We start from the raw sequence: 26,367 nt of genomic DNA, 5'->3' as shown, positions 1-26,367 counted from the left end.
GGGGGACAGAGGCTAGTGTGGACACTACCCTTAGAGTGGTGGGAGAACTGAGAGCTGATAGGCTTGGATCTGAATGCCAACTTTGGTGCTTTTGCAGCTTCAAAATGCAGAAAGTTACTTAAACACACTGAGTGGGTTTCCTCAACCATAAAATGAGATTAAAATGCCTCCTTCCAAAAGATACCTAGCACAGTAACCTGCTCTTGGTTTACATCACCATTTCCTTTCCTACAACCAACTTCAATCTCCGTGCTCACCTCCAAAGAGAATCACATGCTCCATTGTATAAACTTCTTCTTCCACAGCTATTTTCAGAACATGGAAAAGTCTCCCGAGATTGTATTGACATAGTCTAATTCTCCTACAAAACTACAAGCTTTCTAACATTGCCATATGTAAGATTAGTAAGTAGAGGGGCGCCTGGGTGGCTCAGCTGGTTAAGTGACTGCCTTCGGCTCAGGTCATGATCCTGGAGTCCCTGGATCGAGTCCCACATCGGGCTCCCTGCTCCGCAGGGAGTCTGCTTCTCCCTCTGCTTCTCTCTCTCTCTCTCTCTCTGTCTCTCATGAATAAATAAATAAAATCTTTAAAAAAAAAAAAAAGAATTTTTCAGATGGCCATATGTCAGGCGATGCGGGGTGTTGAGTAGATCCCCGAGTTGTGTACTTCACAGTACACACATCTGTAACGAGATACCCCAACAGCACTGCGAAATGGTGTCACCCATTGGGCAGTAATACACATTTTTCACATTTCTTTTTGTTTTGTCTGGTAAGAGGATTTGCAAACAAAATAATCAAACCTGACACCTATTGGCACTTTCATTTTATAAAAGTACAAAAAGAGCAAGGAAGATTATTTCAGAATAAAGGATAGTCTTCAGTAGAACACATTTAGATCTGCAAAACAATCATGGTGGGGACTGACAGTTACTTACTTTGGAGCAGTTAACTCCCAAGTTACTGCCTTCATAATAAAACCATTTTGTTTTTTAAAACACTCACACACACCAGAAAAAGCCCGAGCTCCGCTGACACCAATTACATCAGAATTTTTGCTGTTTTTAAAAGCTCTCCAGGAAATGGAGAGAGCACGAGCAGGGCGGATAGGCAGAGGGAGAGGGAGAAGCAGGCTTCCCGCTGAGCAGGGAGCCCGATGCGGGGCTCGATCCCAGGACCCTGGGACCATGACCTGAGCCGAAGGCAGATGCTGAATGACTGAGCCACCCAGGCGCCCCTATGTTTCACTTCTTGTTCTTGCCCTAATCCTTCATATATAACAGAGGCCCTCAGATGCTTACTTTTTACCTTTCTACAGGCAAATCCCTCATAAAGGCTCTCTTTACTGTTTGTCTCTACTTACTATTCCATTTTTATGTTTTGATATTAAAATATATAGCTTCTCTGAGAAAAGGGAGAGCCTGGGTGGCTCAGTCGGTTGAGCATCTGACTCTTGGTTTCAGCTCAGGTCGTGATCTCAGGGTCCTGGGTTCGAGCCCCGCATTGGGCTCCACGCCTGGTCCCTCTTGCCAAAGGACCACAAAAGGGGCAGCCTCGTAAGACAGAAAACTTGTCGCCCACCATGGCTCTCTTCAAACCAAACACCACTGTACAGGGTTGAATGGTAGCCCACAAAAAGACATGTCCACATCTTGGAACATGTGATGTGGCGTCATTTGGAAAAAGAATCTTTGCAGATATAAATAAGCTAAAGATCTTGACATAAGATCGTTGCAGATTACCTGGGCGGGTCCTAAATCTGGACAGGTGTCCTTGTAAGAAGCAGAGGGGCCATGAGAAGCCAGAGGCAGAGACTGCAGTTAGGCGGTGGCTAGCGAAGGAGGCCCTGAAGCCTCCAGAAGCCAGCAGAGGCAGGGAAGTCTTCTCCCTAGACCCCTGGGAGGGAGCCCGGTCTTGCCAACATCGGGATTTCAGACTTCTGGCCTCCGGAACTGTGAGAATCAATTTGTCTGTTTAAGCCACCCAGACTGTGGAAATTTGTGATGGAAGCCCTAGGGAACTACAACTACAGAAAAAACTGTGTCCTGCCCCTGGTCCACGCCAGCAAAGGCCAAGTGGGGAGCCCAGATTTCCACACTCATGAGGCTATAACAAGATACCCCAACAGCACTGAGAAATGGTGTCACCCACTGGGCAGCGATGAAGCCACCCACCTCCGTGGTGAGAGAGGAGCCTGGACCTCCGCCCCCACCAGCAGTCACAGGATCGCTCTCCCTCTCTCTGATATGAAGCCTCAGAAAAAACCAGTGGAGACTCCAGACTTTTACCACTGCCTAGAGCAACGAGGCCACCCCCATTGCAGCGTCCGTGGAGACTACACAAGGAACTGGAACTCCCCTGCCCACGCAACCAATAACAAGGGCTCCCCTCTTGGCTGTCAATGCAGGTCAAGGGGAAGCCATCCTTCCATCTCCATGTGGCGGTAATGAGGCAGTGCCCCTCAATCTTTTCCTGTTGGACCGGCGTCAAAAAGCCAGCTGAAAGAGAAGGTTTAAATAAGATCCCAAGTCTCAGAACATAACACAAAATGCCCACGTTTCAGTAGAAAATCACTTGTCATCCCAAGAACCAGAAAGATCTCAAACTGAATAAAGACAGACAACAGATGCTGACACCAGGCTGACCAAGATATCTGAATTATCTGACAAAGATTTAAAAGCACTGTATTAGAATGCTCCAGAAAAGCAGAACCAATAGATGATTATAGAAGCCGAGAAGTCCCAAGATCTGCTGTCTGCACGCTGGGGACCCAGGAGAGCAGGTGATATAGTTCAAAGGTCTGAGAGCCAAAGGTGTAGATTCCAGTCCAGATATGAAGGCCCCAGAACCAGGAGCACTGAGGGCAGGAGATCCATGTTTGCTCAATAGAGAGCAAATTCAACCTTCTTCTGCCTTTTTGTTCTATTTAAGCCATCAACAGATTGGATGAGGCCCAACACATTGGGAAGAGTCTTACCTGCTCTCCTCAGTCCATCAATTCAGATGCTAATCTTTTCCAGAAACACCCTCACCAAACAACCAGAATAATGTTTTAATGAGCTATCTGAACATCCCTTGGCCCAGTGGAATGGACACAAAAGACCCCCCATCACCAAAGCCATGATTAAAATGTTTCAACAAAGGGCTCCTGGGTGGCTCAGTCATTAGGCATCTGCCTTCAGCTCAGGTCATGATCCCAGGGTCCTGGGATCGAGCCCCGCCTCAAGCTCCCTGCTCAGCGGGAAGCCCGCTTCTCCCTCCCCGACTCCCCATGCTTGTGTTCCTGCTCTCATTATGTCTCTATCAAATAAATAAATAAAATCTTAAAAATAAATGAACGAACGAATGAATGAATGGATAAATAAATAAAATGTTTCAAAAGGCACTTACAAACACACTTGAAACAGATGAAAAATGAATGGCCTCAGCAAAGAATATAAAGAGCCTGGCCCAGAAATAGAAGGTATGAAGATCATCCAAATGGACGTTTTAGAACTGAAAAATACAATAACCAAGATAAATAATGAAAAGCTCAGTGGATGGGCCCAACAGCAGAAGGGACGTGACAGAGGCCAGACTTGGCAGACTGGAAGCAAAATGACAGGAATTAGCTAATCTGAACGACAGACAGAAAACCAACTTCAAACAAACAAAACCTCAGGAAGCAGTGGGAATACACAAAAGATGTAAATTTGTGTCCCCGGAGTCCTAGAAGGAAAGGAGAAAGAGGGCAAGGCTGAAAAAAGTACTTCAAATAATGGCTGCAAACTTTCCAAAGGTGGCATGTTACATAAACCTAACAATTAAGGAAGCTGAGGGACCCAAACAGGATAACCCCAAAGAAACCCATGCAAGGACACATCATAATTAAACTTCTAAACACTAAAGACAAAAACATATATATTGAGGGCTCCTGAGTGGCTCAGTTGGTTAAGCGACTGCCTCCGGCTCAGGTCATGATCTCAGGGTCCCGGGATCGAGTCCCGCGTCAGGCTCCCTGCTCGGCGGGGAGTCTGCTTCTCCCTCTGACCCTCCCCCCATCTCATGTGCTTTCTCTCTCTCATTCTCTCTCTCTCAAATAAATACATAAAATCTTTAAAAAACAAAACAAAAAATATATATATATTCAAAGCAACTACAGAGAAATGACACTTTACAAGGAAAAACAATGAAATGACAGTAGATTTTTCATCAGAGGCCATGGGGGGGGTGGCATGATATTTTTCAAGTATTGAAAGAAAAGAATTGTTGGGGCAGCTGGGTCGCTCCATCAGTTAAGCATCTGACTCTTGCTATCAGCTCAGGTCTGGATCTCAGGGTCATGAGTTCAAGTCCCACCACCCCCCGCCCCCCCCCGCCAAAGAATTTTGAATCCTATACTCAGTGAAATATCCTCCAGGAATAAAGGGAAAATCAAAACATTCTTATACAGAAGAAATCAAAGAGAATTTTTCACCAGCAGACTTATTATAAAAGAATGGCTAAAGGAAGTTCTTGAAACCGAAAGGAAATGGTAACAGAAGGAAACTTGGAACATCATGAAGGAAAAAAGAACACAAATATACAGGGAACATAACACAGAAATATAAATACAATAGGCATTTCTTCTCTTGAGTTTTCTGAAATTTTTTTTATGGTTAAGGCAACACTGATAGTTCTAAATGTATATAGAGAAAATATTTAAGAAACAAAATTATGCTGTAAATGGGGAAGGATAAAGAGACATAAGGATTATTTCACTTGAACTGATAAAATGATGACACCAATTAACTGATAAATTTATTATATCCTCCGCTATCCGAAAGTGGAATGTTCCTATGAAACTTTTCATAAGCTGAAATGGCATAAAGTGAACAATATCCCCTGCTTTCCGAAAGTTCACATTACACCACTTTACTTTACGAAAGACCTACATTAGTACCTGTTTTCACTAATGCAAAGAAATCCAGAGGACTTCTGCAATTATTAAAAAAGCCATTACCATACTAATGTGGATGTAGGTATACACACATATATATCTGTACAAACATACACAACATATATATGTAATATGTATAATACACTTAAATGTGTGTATATACGTTAATGTATATATGTGTATTCTATGTATATAGGTGGGTTATATACATATGTATATATATATTTTTTAGAATAACAAAAAATATTTTACTAAAACGTAAGATTTACAGAAGTTTCCAGACAAGCCATACAAAATGGTCACAAGCTTTTTCTTGAAGGAAGGATTCTACACTTGACAGCAAAGTCACAATGTTATTAGTGAGGGCTGTGATGTTTGTTTAATGTTCCCATTTTGGTTCAAACAATCAAGCTTGTCCATCTACAGCATCTCAATAAAGTTAGACTTGGCTAGAGAGCATATTCTAAAGAACTGGTTAGCTCCTTTTAATGCAATTAGATCACCATAAAAAGGGGGAAAGGAGCCCATAAAATTAAAATAAAACTACCTCTCCCCCTCAAAAAAAGTAATAAAGAAAAACACTCACACCCCTGCAGCTAACCCTGACAACTACCTTCATTCACAGTGCTTTATACTCAAACCATGATGGGGGAAATGAACAAAAGCAGAGAAGGGCCACTGCTTTTAAATGTTTCACAACAATCCAGATGGTACTTCTAGCCTCTGCTCATGCTTTACAACAGTGAATCAGGACAAGACATAGATTTGCTAATGTGCTTCTAATTACCAAAGGACTGAAGATGTCTGGGCTTTTATTCTGTAATGTTTCTAAGACTGTGTCCATTAAATGCAAACAAAAAAGCAAGAAGTCTTGGCAGAACAGGAGAAGTGATGCACACTTGATGATCAGATCGATTTTAAATATTATTCATGGCACATGTTCTAGCTGTTTCTATGGCTTGGGCTTCGTTGGTCTTCCACTGCTCTGCTACATCATTTGCTAATGGATCATCTGGATTGGGAGCACTTAATAAAGCCTGGATCGATAGCAGAACTGTGCGGATCTGCAGTGCTGGGGACCACTTATCTTTCAAAATATCTAAACATATTCTTCCCAACTTGTCTACATTAGGATGATAAATTTTGGTCATGAAGCATACTTTAAGGGCTGCCATCGGGTATTCTTCTGGTAGGAATAGTTCAAGCTTAAAAGTCCCTCCCTCAAAGGGGGAATTCTGGGGGCCAGCACTGACCACATGAAAATAACAGGCGTTGCTCTTATCTGGTTCTGCCTTAATGCCAGGAACTGGTTCTGCCAGCAAACGCTGGGTTTCCTTGATAATCCTGTGGGGCAGGCCGGCCATCTTGTCAGATCCCGAGTTCGGCCTCTGGTCTCAACTCTGGCTCTGCTCGCCTCACGCACAAGTGGAAGTCCTATATGTATATTTTTAATACCTAGAATAATTACTAAAGAAGCTACACAAAGAGACACTCAAAAACACTATAAATAAATCAAAATGGAATTCTAAAATATGTTGAAGCAACCCACAAGAATGCAGAAAAAAGAAAACCAGAGAAAACAGAAAACAAAAAAGAAAAATGGCAACCTTAAGCCTTAACATATCAATGGTAAAAGTAAATGTAAATGGTCTAAATAGACCACACAAAACTCAGAGACTGACAGAGTAGATTAAAAACAAAAAAAAACATGATTCAGCTATATGTTATCTACAAGTAACTAACCCCAAATATATTAATATAGAAAAGTTGAAAGCACAGGATGGAAAATACATATCATGCAAACATTAATCAGAGGAAAGGACAGACTAGATTTATATCAGATGAAGTGGACTTTGGAGGAAAGAAAATTACCAGAGGCAGAGAGGGACATTATGATAAAATGGTCAATCCACCAAAAAGATACAGCAATCCTAAGTGTGTATTCATAAGACAAAAGAGCTACAAAGGATGTAAGTCAAAAAATGATAGAAAAGGAGAAACAGACAAATCCACAATTACAATTGGTGACTTTGACACTCCCCTATCAAGAACTGATAGAGCAACTAGACAGAAAATCAGCAAAGATACAGAACTCTACAAGATCAAAACAATCTACCCATTAATAGTAGAAAATGCAAGTCTTTTTAAGTGTCCATAGAACATATACCAAAACTGACCATATCCTGGCATATAAATCAACAAATGTAAAAGAATAGAAATCATACAGACTGTTCTCCAAACACAATATAATCAAACCAGAAGTCAATAACAGAAAGATAACAGGAAAATCTCCCAACACTCAGAAACTAAATAACACATTTCTAGGAAATCCATGAGTTGAATGGGAAATCTTGAGGGGGAAAAAGAGTTCATCAATTCAGCAGGATACAAGACAAACATACAAAGACATTCTATAGATTAGGAATGAGCATGTGGAAACCAAAATTAAAAATACAAGACCATTTACAATCACTAAGACAAAACACTTAGGTGTTAATGTAACAAAACTTGTAGAACTTGTATGCTGGAGACTACAAAATGTAGATAAAAGGGGCGCCTGGGTGGCTCAGTTGTTAAGCGTTTGCTTTCGGCTCAGGTCATGATCCTGGGGTCCTGGAATCGAGCCCTGCATCGGGCTCCCTGCTTGGCAGGAAGCCTGCTTCTCCCTCTCCCACTCCCCCTGCTTGTGTTCCCTCTTTCACTGTGTCTCTCTCTGTCAAATAAATAAATAAAAATCTTTAAAAAAAATGCAGATAAAAGAAATCAAAGACCGAAATAGATGGAGAGACACTATGTTCATGGATTGGAAGACTCAACATGGTAAGGATGTTAACTCTTCCCAAATTGATAGGTTTAACACAATTCCTATTGAAATCCCAGAAAGACTTTTTATAGATAAAAACAACATTATTCTAAAATCTACATGAGAAAGTGAAGAAACCGGAATAGCTAAAACAACCTTTTTTTTTTTTACTATGCATTTATGTATGTATGTAGGTAGGTATTAGTTTTTAATCTCTACACTCATCATGAGACTCAAACTCACAACCCCAAGATCAAGAGTTGGATGCTCTATCAACTGAGTCAGCCAGGCGCCCCACTAAAACAATTTCTTAGAGGATGAATAAAAGAGAAATCAGCCTACCGGATTTTAAAACCTCATATAGCTACAGTAATCTGTGGTACGACAGAGGGACAGACTCACTGATCAAAGGAACAAACAGAGAACCTAGAAATAGACTCACACAAATATGTCCAACAAATTTTGACAGCAATTCAATGGAGGAAAGACAGCCTTTGCTACAAACTACACTGAAGTGACCTAACATCTGTATGAACAGATACATTCCCAAATGAAACTTAACCTTATAAGAAAATAAAATCAAAATGGATCACAGACTTAAATGTAATATGTGAAGCTATAAAACTTGTAGGAAAAAACACAGGAAAGACTCTTTGGGATTTAGGGCTAGGTAAAGAGTCCTCTGACTTGACACCACAAGCACAATCCATAAAAGGAAAAATTAATAAACTCAATTTCATCAACATTAGGAACTTTTACTCTGGAAAAGACCCTGGTCCAAGGATGAGAAGACAAGCTGGAGACAAGGCATTTGCAGACCATACGTCCAACAAGGCACTGGCAGCTAAAAGTCTAAAGAACTTTTAAAACTTAACAGTAAATAAGCAATCCAAATAGAAAAATGGGTAAGAGACATTTTACCAAAGAGAATTTAAAGATGGCAAATAAGCACGTGAGGAGATGCTCGACCTCATTAGCCATCAGGGGAATGCAGACTGAAAACACTGAGAGATCACCACCCATTTATCAGAATGGCTAAAATAAAAAGCAGTGACAACTAATCCTGGGAGGATTTCAGAGAATATGTTGCTGGTGGGTGGGCATGTGAAAATGGCCTAGTCTCTCTGGAAATGGGTTTGTTAGTTTCAAAACAAACACACCACATGCGACTTCTCTGTACCCCTCAGCCCTTCACTGCGGCCTCACATACCAGTCCCACGGCCGTGACACATGCTATTCTTACCTCCAACAGGACTACAAGTGTTTTCCCTTTTGCTTCAGATGCCAGTTCTGGGCTTCACAAATCTCCACTACCCTTTTAAGATTGACTTTGCTCCCTGAGATCTTCAGCCAGAGACGGTCAGCCCTTCCTTTCTCAGTGCTACTTCAGGATCTCCAGTGCTACTCCAGCTACTCCAGTGCTACCCTTGATCCCTTGGTTCTTATCTACCCGAGACTTTCTCCTTAGTGTCCACTCTTCCTGAGAGCACAACAGTTACGAGCAGGGGCTCCAGAGTGGATCAGGTCTGAGCTAGGATCCTGACTAGACTAGTTACTAGTCCTGACCTTGGACAAATTAGTTCACAGCTCTTGAGCCTAGGTTTTGTCTGTAAAGTGGAATAACAGTAATAACAGCATAGTAAATAGCATTATGTGGATTAAATGAGATAATAAATGTATTTTGAAAATTTAGCATGGTGCCCAGCACACAGTAGGGGCTCAATAAATATCAATTCTTATAGTTGTTATAATTATCATCACCCAAACTCTCTCGTCCCTCCAAGCACACAAACAGGTTTGGAATACTGGGCTCCTTTATTTTTATTTTTTTTAAATTTTATTTATTTATTTGACAGAGAGAGACACAGCGAGAGAGGGAACACAAGCAGGGGGAGTGGGAGAGGGAGAAGCAGGCTTCCCGCAGACTGGGGAGCCCGATGTGGGGCTCAATCCCAGGACCCTGGGATCATGACCTGAGCCGAAGGCAGATGCTTAACGACTGAGCCACCCACGCGCCCCACTGGGCTCCTTTATCTGTTTAAACAGAATGAGTTGGGTTTGAACAAAATGTTAAATTCACAGTTTAAGGGGAATAAAAGCAGGGGTGCCTGGCTGGCTCAGTCAGTGGAGCATGAGACTCGTGATCTCGGGGGTTGTGGGTCTGAGCCCCATGTTGGGTGTAGAGATTGCTTAAAAATAAAATCTTTAAAAAGAAAAGAAGAAAAAAGAAAAGAAAGCAATATTTAAATTAGCTTCAGAGGTCAAAATATTACAATCCACGCCGATCTAGAATTAGGGTAGGCTTTAGTCATTTCTGTGAAAAGGCAGATTCTATAGGTATAAATTTAAGATGTGACTCTCCTATGGAGGATAAGAAAAAAAGATGTTCAATAAATATTTGACAAATGAAGGGAACAAGATGAAGATGTTCTAGAGAAAATAATCCAACCACATTCATTCACCCCAACATTTACCGTACACGTGTTATGTGTCAGGCACTGTGCTCAGTATCACATACACGGAATATAAGAAAGTATAAGTAACTTGTCACAAGTTACAATGATGTTTGTATTAAAATGACTGGAGACAAAGGGGCGCCTGGGTGGCTCCGTTGGTTAAGCATCTGACTTAAGGTCACGATCTCAGGGTTCTGGGATTGAGCCCCATGTCAGGTTCTGCGCTCAGTGGGGAGTCTGCTGCTCCCTCTCCCTCTCCCTCTGCCCCTCCCCCAGTCTGTGTTCTCTCTCAAATAAATGAATAAAATCTTTAAAGAAAAAAGAAAAACAAAAACAAACCAAAGACACAGAAAATCCTTTCCTCCCTCTACTTAAAAAATTAAAATTGGGGGCACCTGGGTGGCTCAGATGGTTAAGCGTCTGCCTTCGGCTCAGGTCATGATCCCAGAGTCCTGGGATCGAGTCCCGCATCGGGTTCCTTGCTCCTTGGGAGCCTGCTTCTCCCTCTGCCTCTCTCACTCTCTCTGTCTCTCATGAATAAATAAATAAGATCTTAAAAAAAAAATAAAAATAAAAAAATAAATGTTTAAAAAAAATTAAAATTGGATTCATCAAATCTCACAGAAGAAAAAAATACACACATTTAACTTTTAGTTTTTTATTTTGTTTCAGACAGCTGGACGAGGCATCTACATTCTAGCACATCTTAACAATCACTAGACAAATGAAAGACGGCTTACTTATACATAAAAACGCAAGGGGAAAAGGTCATGATTGTCTAACAGGGAACTTGATCCCCAAATAAATTATCTTAGAAAAATATCAAACTTGCTTTTCCACATTTCTACTGTTAAAAATGAAGGAAAAAAATTCACATTAAAAAAAAAATCTGTAGGCTGGCATAGCAAGTTAAGATAATCATTTTTAAACACTAAGTCAGTCCTTCAAATAAATATCTTAAACAAATTTAAGTTTTTCAAAAAATAGGTCAAGTATTTACCTTATATTTGTTTGGTCCCACTAAAAGACCGTTTATAAAACTGACATTAAGCTGGACTGAGGCTCATGCCCTGCGAGCAGGAACACGCACGTCGCTGAGGCTGGCTATGCACGTGTGCGTATTACATATACGTGAACAGCTAGTGCTGCGCAGACTACTCTCACGAGTAGTTTCACCCTGTAAAAATCCTCTAGTCTATCATGAATCGAACTGCACAGAAAAAGAAAAGAAAATACTCTGCCTAGTGTAGACATTTGCCCAGTAATTTTTAAGAATGCAAATATCATCACGTTTTTGGGACTTTAAAAATTACTGAACATGAGATAAAATTCAATACTGCTTACAAATACCTGAATATGGAGAGTATATTCACCACGCATGTGGAGAGCACACAACTGAATGTATGTTACAGAACTCCGGCTTCCAGCTGGTCTATTCCTACTGTTTGATCCTAAAGTTTTACATGGCCTGGGATCCTTAAAAAACAGAAATTTAATAAGATAATGTTCCATTAAGCTTTTCTGTTCTAATAATCAACTTTTCAAGAAGTACACAGTGGAAGGGTACAGGACTTTCCGTAACTCCTCATACGTTAAAAGCCAATTTCATTTTTATCGTGATGCTGATATTTCAACTAATACTACGCTTCAAGACTGACTGCACTACAGTTTTGTCCACAACAGTCAAATCTCTTATTGCTAAAATATTCCCAAAAATCCAGTAAACAATTTCCATTTCCAATGGCTTAACTGAGAGATGAATCTAACAGTTTTTTTTAACCAATTACAACTAAACTGAGCTGAGGACAGCTACGTTTAAAACCCCGCAAAACCAAAGCCAATCATCCAAAAATCTAGAACACCAACACTTTCCATCCAGGATAGAAAAATGAGCAACCAAAATAAAGAGAACCACAAGATTGCTCAAGTAACCAATCAAAAACCACTTCTCTGTTATTTGAGCTAATAGTTACTCGAAGCTTGAAGTTTCCTCCTTCGTTATTATTGGTGGATCCTAGAGTCACAGCTTCAATGTCAAATGTGACAGTGGACCCAGAAGTAACTGCTGGCAACTGATTAGTCATTTCTTTTCCATTTACAAAAACTGCACCTAAAACGTTAAGGTAAAGAGTCATTCACATGTGAGCAACAATGAAGAACTGAAATGGATTCTAGATTACTGATAACACAGGTAATTTCCCAACTCAGATCAAGAAAACATTATGTTATGCCAACTAGTCAAAGAGAATGCATTCCAATATGCTAATTAACTTCCAGCCCCAAGGCAGGAGAAAAAGTTAAAGCTTTAATCACATTTTAGAGTTCTGGTCCAGGGTTCTACTCTTTTAGAATGGAGACTGAGTTTCCCACAGGGATGGCATCAAAAGAAATTTGACTCCATTACAAGATTATATCCTGTGGAACAGCAACATTGTTGCACATGAGATAAACAAGAATGTTGTTCTATCTACTGCTTGACCCATACCACAACATATTAACACATCTTTTTTTTTTTTTAAAGATTTTATTTATTTATTTGAGAGGGAGAGAATGAGAGATAGAGAGCACGAGAGGGAAGAGGGTCAGAGGGAGAAGCAGACTCCCTGCTGAGCAGGGGAGCCCGATGCGGGACTCAATCGGGGGACTCCAGGATCATGACCTGAGCTGAAGGCAGTCGCTTAACCAACTGAGCCACCCAGGCGCCCAATTCAGAGGGGATTTTAAAAGTGTGATTACTGTAGGGGTGCCTGGGTGGCTTTGTTGATTAAGTGTCTGCCTTCGGCTTAGGTCATAATCTCTGGGTCCTGGGATCAAGCCCCATGCCGGGATCCTGCTCAGAAAGGAGTCTGCTTCTCCCTCTTCCTCTGCCTCTCCCGCCTCCCTTCTCATTCTCTCTCTCTCAAATAAATAAATAAAATCTTTAAAAAAATAAAATTAAAAATAAAATCTAAAAATATATATAAAAGTGTGATTACTGTAGAGTAAGGGGCCAAAGAATGCTAGGGAAATATAAAAAATTAAGTAAACTCTCCTCGGTTCACCAACTGATGTTGAATTTAGATGACCTACGCACACGGAAACCAGGGATAGACTGCCTGGTGCAAATCCCAACTCAATCACCTCTAAGCTATGGGAGTTTAAGCCAGTCACTCAACCTCCCTGTGGCTCGGTTTTCATCATCTATAAAATGGGTGTTAATACTACTTCCCACCTCAACAAGCTGCTAAAAGGATTAAATGATTTATTATTTGTAAAGGGAATAGAATAATGCCTGGTACACAGTCGCCATACAGATATGTCATAAAGACTTAAACTTTCTCATCTCCTGCTACAAATGTGTGATGTTGGGACAGATTCGGATCTTACTACACTAATTCACGTATTTCAAAGAAACAGCAGTTACGTATCTCTTACCATTTGTACTGATGCACACTGCTTGATCACGCTGCAGAGAGTCGAATCCATTCTGTTTTTCTGCACACACTCCTATACTGTCTCTTCTGTCTGGCTGTCCCACAGTTTCAACTCTGTAAATGATGTAGAAAGGTCCTTAATCTTTTTTTTTTTAACATGATATCTAACAGTTACTAAGGTTAAAAAGAGCAATCTCATCATAACTGCTCTTAATAATAGCTAAAAATGATTCCGCACTTCCTAAATTCCAGGCACTGAACTAAAAATTTTATATCTATCTATATCAATCATCTCATTGAATTCACCTAACAACCCATAAGGTAGGTGCTATGATTACTGTAACCATTTTATACATGAGAAAAAAAAAGATTAAAAAGAGGCTAAATAACCTGACCCTGATTGCCTGGCTGAGTGCTCGACCCATGATAGGAATTCAGGCATTCGGACTGTAGGCTCTATGTGAACTATTTACAGCTATGACAATGCATTCCCATTTTAGGTTCTGGTTCTAGACACGGAAAAAACTTGTCACACTTGCCATTATAAGAAACGTGATTGTTCCTGCCATCACCTAAACCTTCAACGCGAGAGTCTATGCAGTGGTTTGCTTACTGTTTATCAAGTATTTAAAGCCTTTAAAAATAGACATTATAATCTTTAAAAAAATAGATAATATAGTTATTAACATATTTTGCTTGGAGAACTTCATATGTGGAAGGTTTAAGCATTTCTTTTTGTGTTTTAGTCTCAAAATACATCATCATGCACTCTAGAAATAGGAAACTTACATATAAAGTCAACCTATATCTCTACCACCAGATGAATCTCTCCCTCCGTTCCAGAAATCCAGACTTTGAAGGACAGAAAAAGAAAAATTAGCAAGGAACAGAATGTAGCTGTACCAAGGGAAGATGTATTTATACTTGGTTTGGCCTCAAAATGTCTTTTGTTACAAAGTGCCAAACAGGCAGGATCAAAATAAATATGTGGGCGGGTTTCTGAAGTCCTTTCACTTCTAAACCAGCAGTATTTTTTTTTTTAAGATTCTTAATTTATTTATCAGAGAGAGAGAGAGAGCACAAGCAGGGGGAGTGGCAGAGGGAGAAGCAGGCTCCCCAAGGAGCAGGAAGCCCGATGCGGGACTTGATCCCAGGACCCCGGGATCATGGCCTGAGCCAAAGGCAGACAGACGCTTAACCGGCTGAGCCACCCAGGCGCCCCTAAACCAGCGCTCTTAAGATGTACGGGGAAGAGGAGAGTGATGTCAGCAAGATGGCAGATTCATAAGTCCCAGTCCTGCTTCTACCACAGAAACAGTGCTTTAACAATGATATACAGACCAAAATACCTTTATGAGGTTTCCAGAATCCAGTTAAGAAGCTATCATACCTCCAGGGAGTACAAGCTGAAAACAGCTGCACTGAAATGGATGAGAAGAGAAATTTCACTTCCCCAAGTCAGGGCCTCTCCCAAGCTCCACAGATCAGTGCCTGGTAAGAACACCCTGGCTTTGGACTCTTCCCTTGGGACGGGGAAAGAGAGAGGAGTGGAGCATGCATCCAACGTCCAACTCTTTGGAAGGCTGCCTGAAGGACTGGTATCTGTTGTGCCTCTTTACAGCACTGACAGAACAACCATAGTATGGTTGCCTGAATGCTGCTAAGACCAAAGAAATGGGAGGGGTGGCATCCAAGAGCCAGTACAACTTGGTGTGACTGGGAGCAGGTGCATAACTTGAGGCTTCTCTCTCTCAGAGGAAAAGAGAACGGAATGTGCTTCTGCACCAGGTTTTTACAGGGCTGCTAAAGGGTATGGTACCTGTCTCACTTGATGTGGGCACTGATGGGGAGCTGGCAAACTCTGGATGCCTGGTGGCCACTGAGTACAAGAGAGAACAGGGCTGCTTGCTGCCGTTAACATCAGAAAACAGGCAGTGCCACAAACAGGCACCAGAGGGAGCAAGAGATTAGGACCTCCTGAAAGACCCACAAAGCTCTCTAGCTGAGAAATTGCACACACAAGCCCAAGGAAGTCTCATCCTCCCAAAAAAGATTTCAGAGGTTCACAGCATCTCTAGCTGAGTTCATTTGCGAGGGTCTTTTCCTGCACAAAACTAGGTCATAAAAACTGGGAGAGGTGGCTATTTTCTCATATGTAAAGATCCCAACACAAACTTATAACACATTTGGAGAAACAGGAAAACATGGGACAAACAAAAAACTAAAATAGATTTCGAAAAATTACCCTAATGGGGGCACCTGGGTGGCTCAGTTGGTTGAGCGTCCAACTCTTGATTTCAGTTCAGGTCATTATCTCGGGGTTGTGAGATCAAGCTCTACACTCACCACGGAGTCTACTGGTGATTCTTCCCCCTCCCTCTCCCAACTCGAGCTCACGTGCGCTCTCTCTCTCAAATAAATAAATCTTTTTAAAAATTATCCTAATGAAACGGAGACATGAATTATCTGACAAACAATTTGAAACAAGCATAAAGATGCTCTACAAGGTCAAAAATATAAGACATGAGTAAAAGGAGAATACCAACAAAGAGATGAAAAAAAAAAACCTAGACAGTGTTTTGGAGCTGAAGAATACAATAATAACTGAAAAATTCACAAGAGAAGTGCAACATCACACAATCAGGCAGAAGAGAGAAACATCAAATTAGAAGAGAGGTCATTTGAAATTATCCAACAACAAGGACAAAAGAAAACAGAATGAAAAAAGATGAAGAAAGTCTAAGAGACTTATGGAGAAGAGAGAAAGGGGCAGAATGTTCATTTAAGGAAATAATGGCTGAAAACTTCCCAAATATGGAGCAGGAAATGGACATCTAGATTCAAAAAGCCTAATGGACACCAACTAGGATAAACCCAAGAAATCACACTGAAACACATTATAATCAAATTGTCCAAACTCAAAGACTGAGACTTTTTAAAGCAGCACTAGAAAAGTGACTCATCATGTACAAGGAAACTCACATAGGACTATCAGTGGGGGCATCTGGGTCGTTCAGTCGGTTAAGTGTCAGACTCTTGATTGATTTCAGCTCAGGTCATGAGCTCAGGGTCATAAGATCAAGCCCCGTGTTGGGCTCTGCACTCAGTGGGGAGTCTGCTTATCCCTCTCCCTTCCCCTCTGTCCCTCCCCCTGCTATCTCTCAAATAAATGAAGAAATAGCAGTAAAATAGAAAAGGCCCTCAATGCAGCGAGAAAAAAGAAAAAAACTCCTAATCTGAATAAATTACAAAATAATTTCTAAAAGCATCTTTCACCAAAACAGCATATAATAAAGATAAGCATGACATAAAAAGTTTACAAAAGTTGCTCTGAACATGGAATGAACCAGGAAAGTAAATCGCTAATAAATGAGACAGAATTATTTTCATAGTTCACTAAGAAATAGAATGGAGGTTTAAAATCACTGAATTTTTAAGTTGTAAGACAAGTAGTCAGGACAGTATATACTCAGACACTACTGTAGTTGTTCTCTCACATAAAACCAGTTTTTAAGAAACTATATAAAAAAGAAAAATGCTATCCAAAATAATTTATGGTAGGGTACAGTGACTTCCTCTAATGCGTGTACGACTGAAATACAATTAATAAAAAATTAATTTATGGACAAGTTACTAGAAATACATCCACTGCACACAGTAAAGGAGTAGAACGTCCTGGGTAATAATTTTTCTCAAAGGTAAACTGTTATGAGAGAGAACATGGCCCAAAACAGGAGCAATTTCGATGGCAATAAGAGGGCTAATCTGTTATCCCCATTACTCTGCACTTCAGCTAACTTTGATTGTATTTAAGTGACACGTCCTCTTTCTTACACAATCTCTAATGTTTTTCTTTGCAACAAATGCTTGGAGCAAAATCCAAAAATTCAGTTGCTTAGCTAATAAATATATGAAAAAGTCCAACTTTATGATAAATATAAGAAATAAAATGAGGGGTGCCTGGGTGGCTCAGTCGTTGAGCGCCTGCCTTCGGCTGAGGTCATGGTCCCAGGGTCCTGGGATCGAGCCCTACATCGGGCTCCCTGCTCGGCGGGAAGCCTGCTTCTCCCTCTCCCACTCCCCCTGCTTGTGTTCCCTCTCTTGCTGTGTCTCTCTCTGTCAAATAAATAAATAAAATCTTTAAAAAAAAGAAATAAAATGAAATTTTTATTTTAGCCTAGCAGCTACATATTGATTAAAAACAGCAATACTTAATACTGACAAGGATGCAGTGACATCAGTACCCTCACACGGCTGGGAAGACTGCAAAGTGCTTCCAGGAACACAGCCAGTTAGTCTGTGTGTCACTAATAGGAACACTAGCCCAGAGAATAGAGAATGAGCCATATATCAACAAAGAGGTCATGGCACATCTTGACATGTCAGGAATAAGAGAAAGAAGGGCTGCCTTGTCAAGTCATTGGAAAGGAGGATTTCTGAAATATATCTGAAACAGAAATATATTGCTTACTATACAAATCCTAAAATAGCTGTTATCCTCTCTCAAAACAAACCTGATAACTTGAATTGTCCTCTATCTACTACAGAAATTGGAAATCTTCCAACAAAGAAAATTCTAGGATGGCAAATTGATTGGTGAATTCTACCAAATATTTAAGGAAGAAATAATACTAAATTTACACCAACAGTTCTGGAAACAAAAGAGGAAGAAACATTTCCTGCCTCACTTTGTAAGGCTGGTCAAAACCAAAACTGAAAACATCATAAGAAAAAAGATAAATATCTCTCTCATGTAGAGATATAAAAATCCCCCACAAAATATTAAAAACCAAATTTAGCAATATATATAAAGATAATATACGACAAAGTGGAGGTTCTCTGGGGAATGCAAAGCTGGTTCAGTGTTCAAAAATCTATCACTGTAATTCACCATATTAACAGAAGAAAAACAGTATGATTATGTTAACAGATGTATAAAAATAATGAGACAAAATTAAACATTCACTTATGGATAAAACTCTCAGCAAAGCACAATTAGAAGGGAACGTCCCTTCTTTCTTTTTAAATTTTATTTGAGAGAGAGAGTGAGAGAGTGCACAAGTCGGGGGAGGAGCAGAGGGAGAGGGAGAAACAGACTCCCCGTTGAGCAGGGAGCCCGATGTGGGGCTTGATCCAGGGACTCCGGGATCATGACCTGAGCCGAAGGCAGATGCTGAACCACTGAGCCACCCAAGCGCCCCTAGAAGGGCACTTTCCTAACCTGATAGAAGGTATCTACAAAAAACCTACAGCTAGGGCGCCTGGTTGGCTCAGTCAGTAGAGAATGTGATGTTTGATCTCAGGATTATAAGTTCAAGGCCCACACTGGGTGCAGAGATTACTTAAAAGTAAAACCCTTAAGAAAATAAAACAAACAAACAAAAAAAACCTACAGCTAGCATCATACTTAATGTGAAAGACTGAATGCTTTCCTGCTAAGATGTGGAATAAGCATGTCAGCTTTCAACACTGTTATTCAGAATCATACTTCTTAGCTAGTGTAATGAGACAAGAGAAAGAGAAATGACAAAACAATGACGAGAGACATTTTTTTAAAAACTAAATTAAGAAATATACTACATCCACAGATTGGAACAATCAAAATATTAAAATACCAATTATTCCCAAATTGATCTATAGCTTCAAGTCAATCTCAGTCAAAATCCCAGTAAAAAAACTTTTCTTAGAAATGGACAAGCTGAATCTAAAGTTAAATAGAAAGAAAGAGGAACTAGGATAACTAAAACAAAAAGAGAGTAAGTGGGAAGAATCCTACTACTTGATATCAAGATTTACTATAAAGCTACAGTCAAGATTACAGTTCTGGGAAAGGAGAAACACACAGAGCAATGAAATAGAGTCCAGAAACAGATCCCCACAGATACGGTCAATTGATTTTTGACAAAGGTGAAAAGGCAATTCAATGGAGAGAGGACAGTCTTTTCAACAAATAGTGCAGGCCTATTGGACCAGATCCTAAACGAAACCCTATTTAACCCATACTTCACATGTTATACTAAAAGTAACTCAAGGGGCGCCTGGGTGGCTCAGTCGTTAAGCGTCTGCCTTCAGCTCAGGTCATGATCCCAGGGTCCTGGGATCAAGCCCCACATTGGGCTCCCTGCTCCGCGGGAAGCCTGCTTCTCCCTCTCCCACTCCCCCTGCTTGTGTTCTTTCTCTAGCTGTCTGTCTCCCTCTGTCAGTTAAATAAATAAATAAAATCTTTTAAAAAATAAATAAATAAAATAAAAACTCAAAATGGCTTATAGATCTGAATGTAAAATTTAAAAACATAAAGCATCTAGAAGAAAACATAGGAAAAAATCTCGTGACCTTGCATTAGGGCAAAGATTTCTTAGATACAACACCAAAAGCACTGGATGAATGGATAAATTGTATTTCATCAAAATTAACAACTCTACAAAAAACACTGCTAAGAAAATGAAAAGACAAGCCCTGGTAAAAAAACAAAACACTTTCAAAACACATACTTTTTTTTTTTTTTTAAAGATTTTATTTATTTATTCATGAGAGACAGAGAGAGAAAGAGAGAGAGAGAGAGAGAGAGGCAGAGGGAGAAGCAGGCTCCCAAGGAGCAGGGAGCCCGATGCGGGACTTGATCCCAGGACCCTGGGATCATGACCTGAGCTGAAGGCAGACGCTTAACCATCTGAGCCACCCAGGCGCCCTCAAAACACATACTTAACAACAGACTTATATTAATTAAATTTCAATAATAAAAAAATTGCTTTAAATAGGCAATAGATTTGAAAAGACACTTCACCAACGAAGACATACAAATGGCCCATAAGTGAGCCCAGAAAAAGATACTATCTTTGGCTATTAAAAAGAAAATTAAAACCACGGTAAGGTACAACTACACGTATATAGAATAGCTGAAATTCAAAGCAAAAACAAGGGGCGCCTGGGTGGATCAGTCGTTAGGCATCTGCCTTCAGCTCAGGTCATGATCCCAGGGTCCTGGGATCGAGCCCCGCATCAGGCTCCCTGCTCAGCAGGAAGCCTGCTTCTCCCTCTCCCACTCCCCCTGCTTGTGTTCCCTCTCTCACTGTGTCTCTCTCTGTCAAATAAATAAATAAAATCTTTAAAAAATAAATAAATAAAAAATAAAAGCAAAAACAAGGGGGCCTGGCTGGCTCCGTTGGTGGAGCATGTGACTCTTAATCTGAGGGTCGTGAGTTCAAGCCCCACGTTGGGTGCAAAGACTACTTTTAAAAATAAAATAAATTTTTAAAAAAGCGAAAACTAAACAACTGACAATACTAGATGTGAGCAGGAATGAAGAACAGCTGAAAATCTCATACATGCTGGGGGGAATGTAAAATGGCACAGCCACTCTGGAACACAGTTTGACAGTTCCTTAGACAGATAAACAAACACAGTATGACCCAGAAATCACAATCCTAGATATTCATTTAATCTAAATGTTTCCATCTAAAAACTCTCAAATTAATATCTCCAGCTTGGCTCTCTCCACTGAACTCCAGATTTGTGTATCCAAGTCTACTCCACATCTTCATTTGTAGGTCTAACAAGGGACTCAAATTTAATTTGTGAAAGAACAAACGGCTTATTCACCCAGAAATATGCTCCTCCTACAGTCTTACAGACCTCAGTAAATGACCATTCTGTTCCAACTGTTACTTACACCAAAAACCCTGCAGTCATACTTGACTCGCCACAAAAAATCCACCAGTAAATCCTGTCAGTCCGTCCTTTAAAATATATCCAGATTCAGAGATGCCTGGGTGGCTCAGTTGGTTAAGCGTCTGCCTTCGGCTCAGGCCATGATCCCAGGGTCCTGGGATCAAGCCCCGCATCGGGCTCCCTGCTCAGCAGGGGGCCTACTTCTCCCTTTACCCCCCTCTCTCATGCTCTCTCTCTCTCAAATAAAATCTTTTAAAAATAATAATAAAATAGAAGTAACTTTTCCTTCCTCCATATCACAGAGCATCTGGATGTTTCTTTTTTTTTTACGATTTTATTTATTCACTTATTTGTGTGTGAGAGAGAGAGAGAACAGGCGAGTGGGCTAAGGAACAGAGGGAGAGGGACAAGCAGATTCTACGCTGAGCTCCGAGCCTGACTCGGGGCTCCATCTCATGACCCTGAGATCATGACCTGAGCTGAAATCTACAGTCAATCCACTGAGCCACCCACGCGCTGTCCCTGGATCTTTCTTATACTAATTTATAAATGTCCTACTCTATATTGAGTCAAAAATTCTGTTTTTGTTTTTTTTTTTTCTTTTTCTTAAACTTCACATTCCTGGCAGTAACAAATACTATAGATACCATCTGAATGGAGTAAAGGTTGAATGAAATGATTAGCGTAATGAGACTGGAGTTGATCAGATCTGTACTTACATTTAAAAAAAAGTAGTTTAAGACAGATAGAGTATGGATGGGAAAAAGGCCTAAGAAACATTCCTTAGATTATTTGGAAGAACTGTTATATGTGACCACTTCAAAGCAGATACACCTTCACGATACCATGGAACCCTCCATCCACAGACCAACTAAAAGCTAGGGTATAGAATCTGAAAGGAGATCTACTTAGGAAACCAGCTGTCTTACCTCACCCAAGTCTATATAATCAAGAGTCTGTGGGGAAAACTCTTCTGTCTGGCATTCCCTAGGTCTGTCACAAGAGCCAAACTCTAACCTAAAGGACTACATATCCTATTTCTAGAGGGGCCCACTTCGGCAAAAAGTAAAACCCAGCAAAGCTGGATTCTCCCCAGGACAATGCATTCTGTCTTAATGTAAGGAGAAACCAACAAGATTTCAAAGACCCTGAGTTAACTTTTTTTTTTAAGTTTATTTATTGATGTAATCTCTATACCGAAAGTGGGGCTCGAACTCATGACCCTGGGATCAAGAATTGCATGCTCCTTTGACTGAGCAAGACAGGTATCCCAAAACAAATTAACTTCTTAATCCTAGTAGGGACTATGCACTATTCCTAATCTTCCCAGGAATAATTAATTAGTAAGATTTTTTTTTAATATGAGGAGCTAACAGAATTGAAGATATACCTGGTAATGACAGAGACCAGTCTTGTACAGAAAAAGAAAGATCTCCTCAAGCTTAAACGTATTCAGAAAAGGTCATGCTAACACTTAACAAAGGTGAGCATTAAACCAAGTGACCCCTTTCTAACAGCTATCAACCATAGCATTTCTAAAATAAAACCCCCCAATTCTTTGACACTTCTGCCATCAAAAAGTGGGGTCTATGTCCTTTCTCTGGGATCTAGGCTCTGAATGAAGGGTAGAATGTGGTAGAAGTGATATTATGTCATTTTCTAGGCCCAAGCCTTAAAAAACTGGCAGCTTCTGCAGCTTCCACTTCCTATCTCTTCGGATGCTCAATTTTGGAACCCAGCCACCACGCTGTGAGGAAGCCCAAGCAACCCATAGAGATGCCTCCACCGAGAGACACCCAGAACCAGAATCCATTTGCCAGCCATGTAAGTGGGCCATCTTGAAAGTAGATCCACTCCAGCTACTAACACAGAAGCAGAGATGAGCTGTCCTTGCCAAGCTCTGCAAACGACAGTTTCTTTTTTTTTTCCTTAAAGATTTTATTTATTTATTTATTTATTTGACAGAGAGAGAGAGACAGCGAGAGCAGGAACACAAGCAGGGGGAGTGGGAGAGGGAGAAGCAGGCTTCCCGCAGAGCAGGGAGCCTGATGTGGGGCTCGATCCCAGGACCCTGGGACCATGCCCTCAGCCGAAGGCAGACGCTTAATGACTGAGCCACCCAGGCACCCCAAACTGCAGTTTCCCGAGCCAAATAAATGACTATTGTTTTAAACATCTAAGTTTTGGGGTGGTTTGTTACACAGCAATCAATAACTGTTTAACTGTAACATTAATTTTTTATATTCTTTTAAAGAAAAAGTTTATTAATAAAAAATAGCCTTGTTGGCCTTTGATTTACCACCTCGGGTGACCTGTGGGAGGCAGGCAGCACAGGGTTAAGAGCACAGACTTTCAGAGCTAGGCTGGCAGGATTCGAATACTGGCAGGTCCCATGGTCCCTGTGCTTCTTTTTCTTCCTCTGTAAAAGGAAGACAATAACCTCCTAGGCTATGAGGATTAAAGCAGGCTGTTTGAAAGGATGCTGTTTTAAAGAAAGGAGGTGGTAGAGAAGAGAAAATAGAAGTATGGTTAAAAAAAATGGTAAAATCAGGAAATCTTGGAAGCAAGGAAAGGGAAAGTAGGAATGTTCAGACAGAAAATCAAGGAGAGGCCTAGCAGGAGGGGGTTGCTTAACAGATCTGGCTACCAAATGAGACTGGGCTCTAGAGACTGACAGAGCCTGCCAGTAACAGGTTACTTGATTTCCACAGCTCTACCCATTCCAGCAACTTCAGCAGGAATAGACTGGGCACTGCCTTCAGGAGCATAATCTTCCTTCTAAGTGTGAGGCCTTCAGACATCCCCAAAAACTGAATAAAGTTTACATTTACTCAAGTAGACCCATCTGCCCCCTCCCCCATACAGGCCGCCCCCCACCCCCCAACCTTCTGAATTCATTGCTGATGCCTGCAATTACTTCCAACAGGGAGAGAAGACATTTTCATTCCACGTTCAAAAGAAAAATGACAAAAATGCAAAGGTCTGGCTACAATAATAGTGAGTCGAATGAAGTTTCTGTTAATCGCCCTGCCAAGTGGGGCCCGACCAGACATCTCTGGGAGAGGAGGAAGAACTAAAGGTTTACTGAGGCCTACTAAATGTCAGGCCACAGTCCACGGATAGTAAGTGGATTTACATCAATTTGGGTAATTTCCAATGTCTTAAATATTTGTTGAATAACAGAAAAAAAACAAACCTAAGTATGCCATCCATCAGACCTTCCCATGTTCACAGAGGAAGGATTTAAAAGCAGGACAGCATCGGGTCACCATCACCGGTGGGGGGGCAGGTCATAGAGGAGGGAAAAGGAAAAGAGCTAAGGATACTGATGTAGAGAAACCGTAGATTCCAACACTAACTAGAATCACATTTACACTCCCATGAAGAAGACAAAATGAAAAGATACAGACTAGCTTTGCCATTTACCAGTTATGTGACTTTGGGTAAGTGACTTAACTTCTGTGCGCCTCAGTATCCTCATCCCTAAAATGGGTAATTACACCTATTTCATTGGGCTATTGTAAGAATCAAATGTGTTGATATAAGTGCTTAAAACAGTACCTCCTGCATAGTAAATGCTATTTAATTATTAACTGCAATTATTATTACTATGATTACTATTCTTACTGTCTGAGATATCTGACCTGAATATATCAACTCAGGAAGCCCTATCATTACACGGGAGCACACTGTTCTCAGGAGATTCACTAACGACAGTATATAAACAAAGGACATAAGCAGAAAAAGCGTTTGTTAGCATACAGAACTCATGAATTCCCCTTTGGGGAATAACTAAGTGGACTTCAGGTAACTAGACTCTTTATTTCTCCCTTTCTTTGTTGGTATTTTTCTGGTCATTGAGTCATTCTTCATAACGTAAGGGGTGAGAGGAGATGTCAAAAATGAGACAAAGTGTAAACTAGTGCATTCTGAGAATTGTTGACAGTTCAAATGACTTGGCTGGTGGAGAACACGGTCACGTTAGCTTACATAAAGCTTTCAGTTACTCTCATGCTTCATATGACAAGGGACTGAGATGAGAACAACAACAGGAACTTGGAGCAAGCATTCACCATAAAACCTCATGATCTCAAAACCTGAAAATTAGAGGAGAGTTTGTTTCCCTGATTTTCCACATCAAAACTGGGCTTTGTGGGCGCCTGAGTGGCTCAGTAGGGTAAGCGTCTGCCTTCAGCTCAGGTCATGATCTCGGGGTCCTGGGATTGAGTCCCACATCAGGCTCCCTGCTCCGTGGGGAGTCTGCTTCTCCCTCTCACTCTCCCTCTGTGCTCTTCCTCTCTCTCTCTCAAATAAATAAAATCTTTAAAACAAAACAAAACAGAAAAAAAAACAAAACTGGGCTTTGCTTTCTAGGAAGAGCTATTCAGAAATAGGACCATCTCAGAACATGAAAACAAGGAAATTATTCTAATACAGGAAGAAATGGATAAAGAAATAGAAAACTGGTGGTAGGAGAGCTTGCTTTCAGTTTTATTTTACAGAGAATTACATACATATATATATATGTATGTACACATATATTTTATAGAGAATTATATACATTATATATGTAATTCTCAGTACGTTTACACTGACAGGTTCTCTCTCACAGACACCTGCTCATATTGATTCACAAAGGAAAAAAATTATTGGCCTCTGATTTTTTATGACTGACTTTTGAGAGGTAGTCTACTTACCTCTATCTCCCGAGAAGAAAAGAGACATAAACATAAGTACGTGCTATGTATCAGGCATAAGCAAGACATCTTATATACTTTATCTCAGTTCATTTTCATATTAGCTCTATGAACACATCTGAGAAAACCAAAGCAAAAAGAAATGAGGACCTCTCCCCAAAGTAACGCTTATAAATGATGAAATAAACTCAGGTCTACTTTCAATCCAAAGCTCATATATGTTCTATGCACGTCACTTTACTGCCTAAGGCATGACAAACATACTGTAAGATCTACTTGCCTGAATGTCAATGTCTGCCCACAGAAATAAGTTGGAGCACTGGAGTAGAGCACACCCGAGGATTCAGAATCATTCCGGAGGGCTATATTTCTTCGACTACTCAGGCTGTACCCCTCAAAGCCAGCTGTCCACT

General features: G+C 40.6%; 1 protein-coding gene and 1 pseudogene across 1 annotated transcript in view; both read right to left on the bottom strand.

Annotated features, from left to right (window-relative positions):
- Positions 1-4,379: 4,379 nt before the first annotated feature.
- Positions 4,380-6,419, bottom strand: LOC114213993 (ubiquitin-conjugating enzyme E2 N pseudogene; annotated as a pseudogene).
- A 4,399-nt stretch (positions 6,420-10,818) lies between these two features.
- The window catches only part of CRLF3 (cytokine receptor like factor 3), a 34,902-nt gene continuing 19,353 nt past the window's right edge, over positions 10,819-26,367 (bottom strand). The window contains exons 6-8 of the mRNA XM_028109011.2: positions 26,235-26,367; positions 13,591-13,703; positions 10,819-12,286 (exon numbers count right to left, since the gene is read on the bottom strand). Coding sequence (XP_027964812.2) covers positions 12,030-12,286; positions 13,591-13,703; positions 26,235-26,367 — 503 coding nt within the window. The 3' untranslated portion in view covers positions 10,819-12,029. The remainder of the gene's footprint in view (positions 12,287-13,590; positions 13,704-26,234) is intronic.

This window comes from Eumetopias jubatus, unplaced genomic scaffold (assembly GCF_037043125.1).
Source record: "Eumetopias jubatus isolate StellerSeaLion01/CBP00866 unplaced genomic scaffold, mEumJub1_p1.0 scaffold_10, whole genome shotgun sequence".
NCBI classification, from domain to species: domain Eukaryota; kingdom Metazoa; phylum Chordata; class Mammalia; order Carnivora; family Otariidae; genus Eumetopias; species Eumetopias jubatus.
Note: the sequence above shows the minus strand (reverse complement) of the source record. Positions and strands in the feature narration are given on the sequence as shown.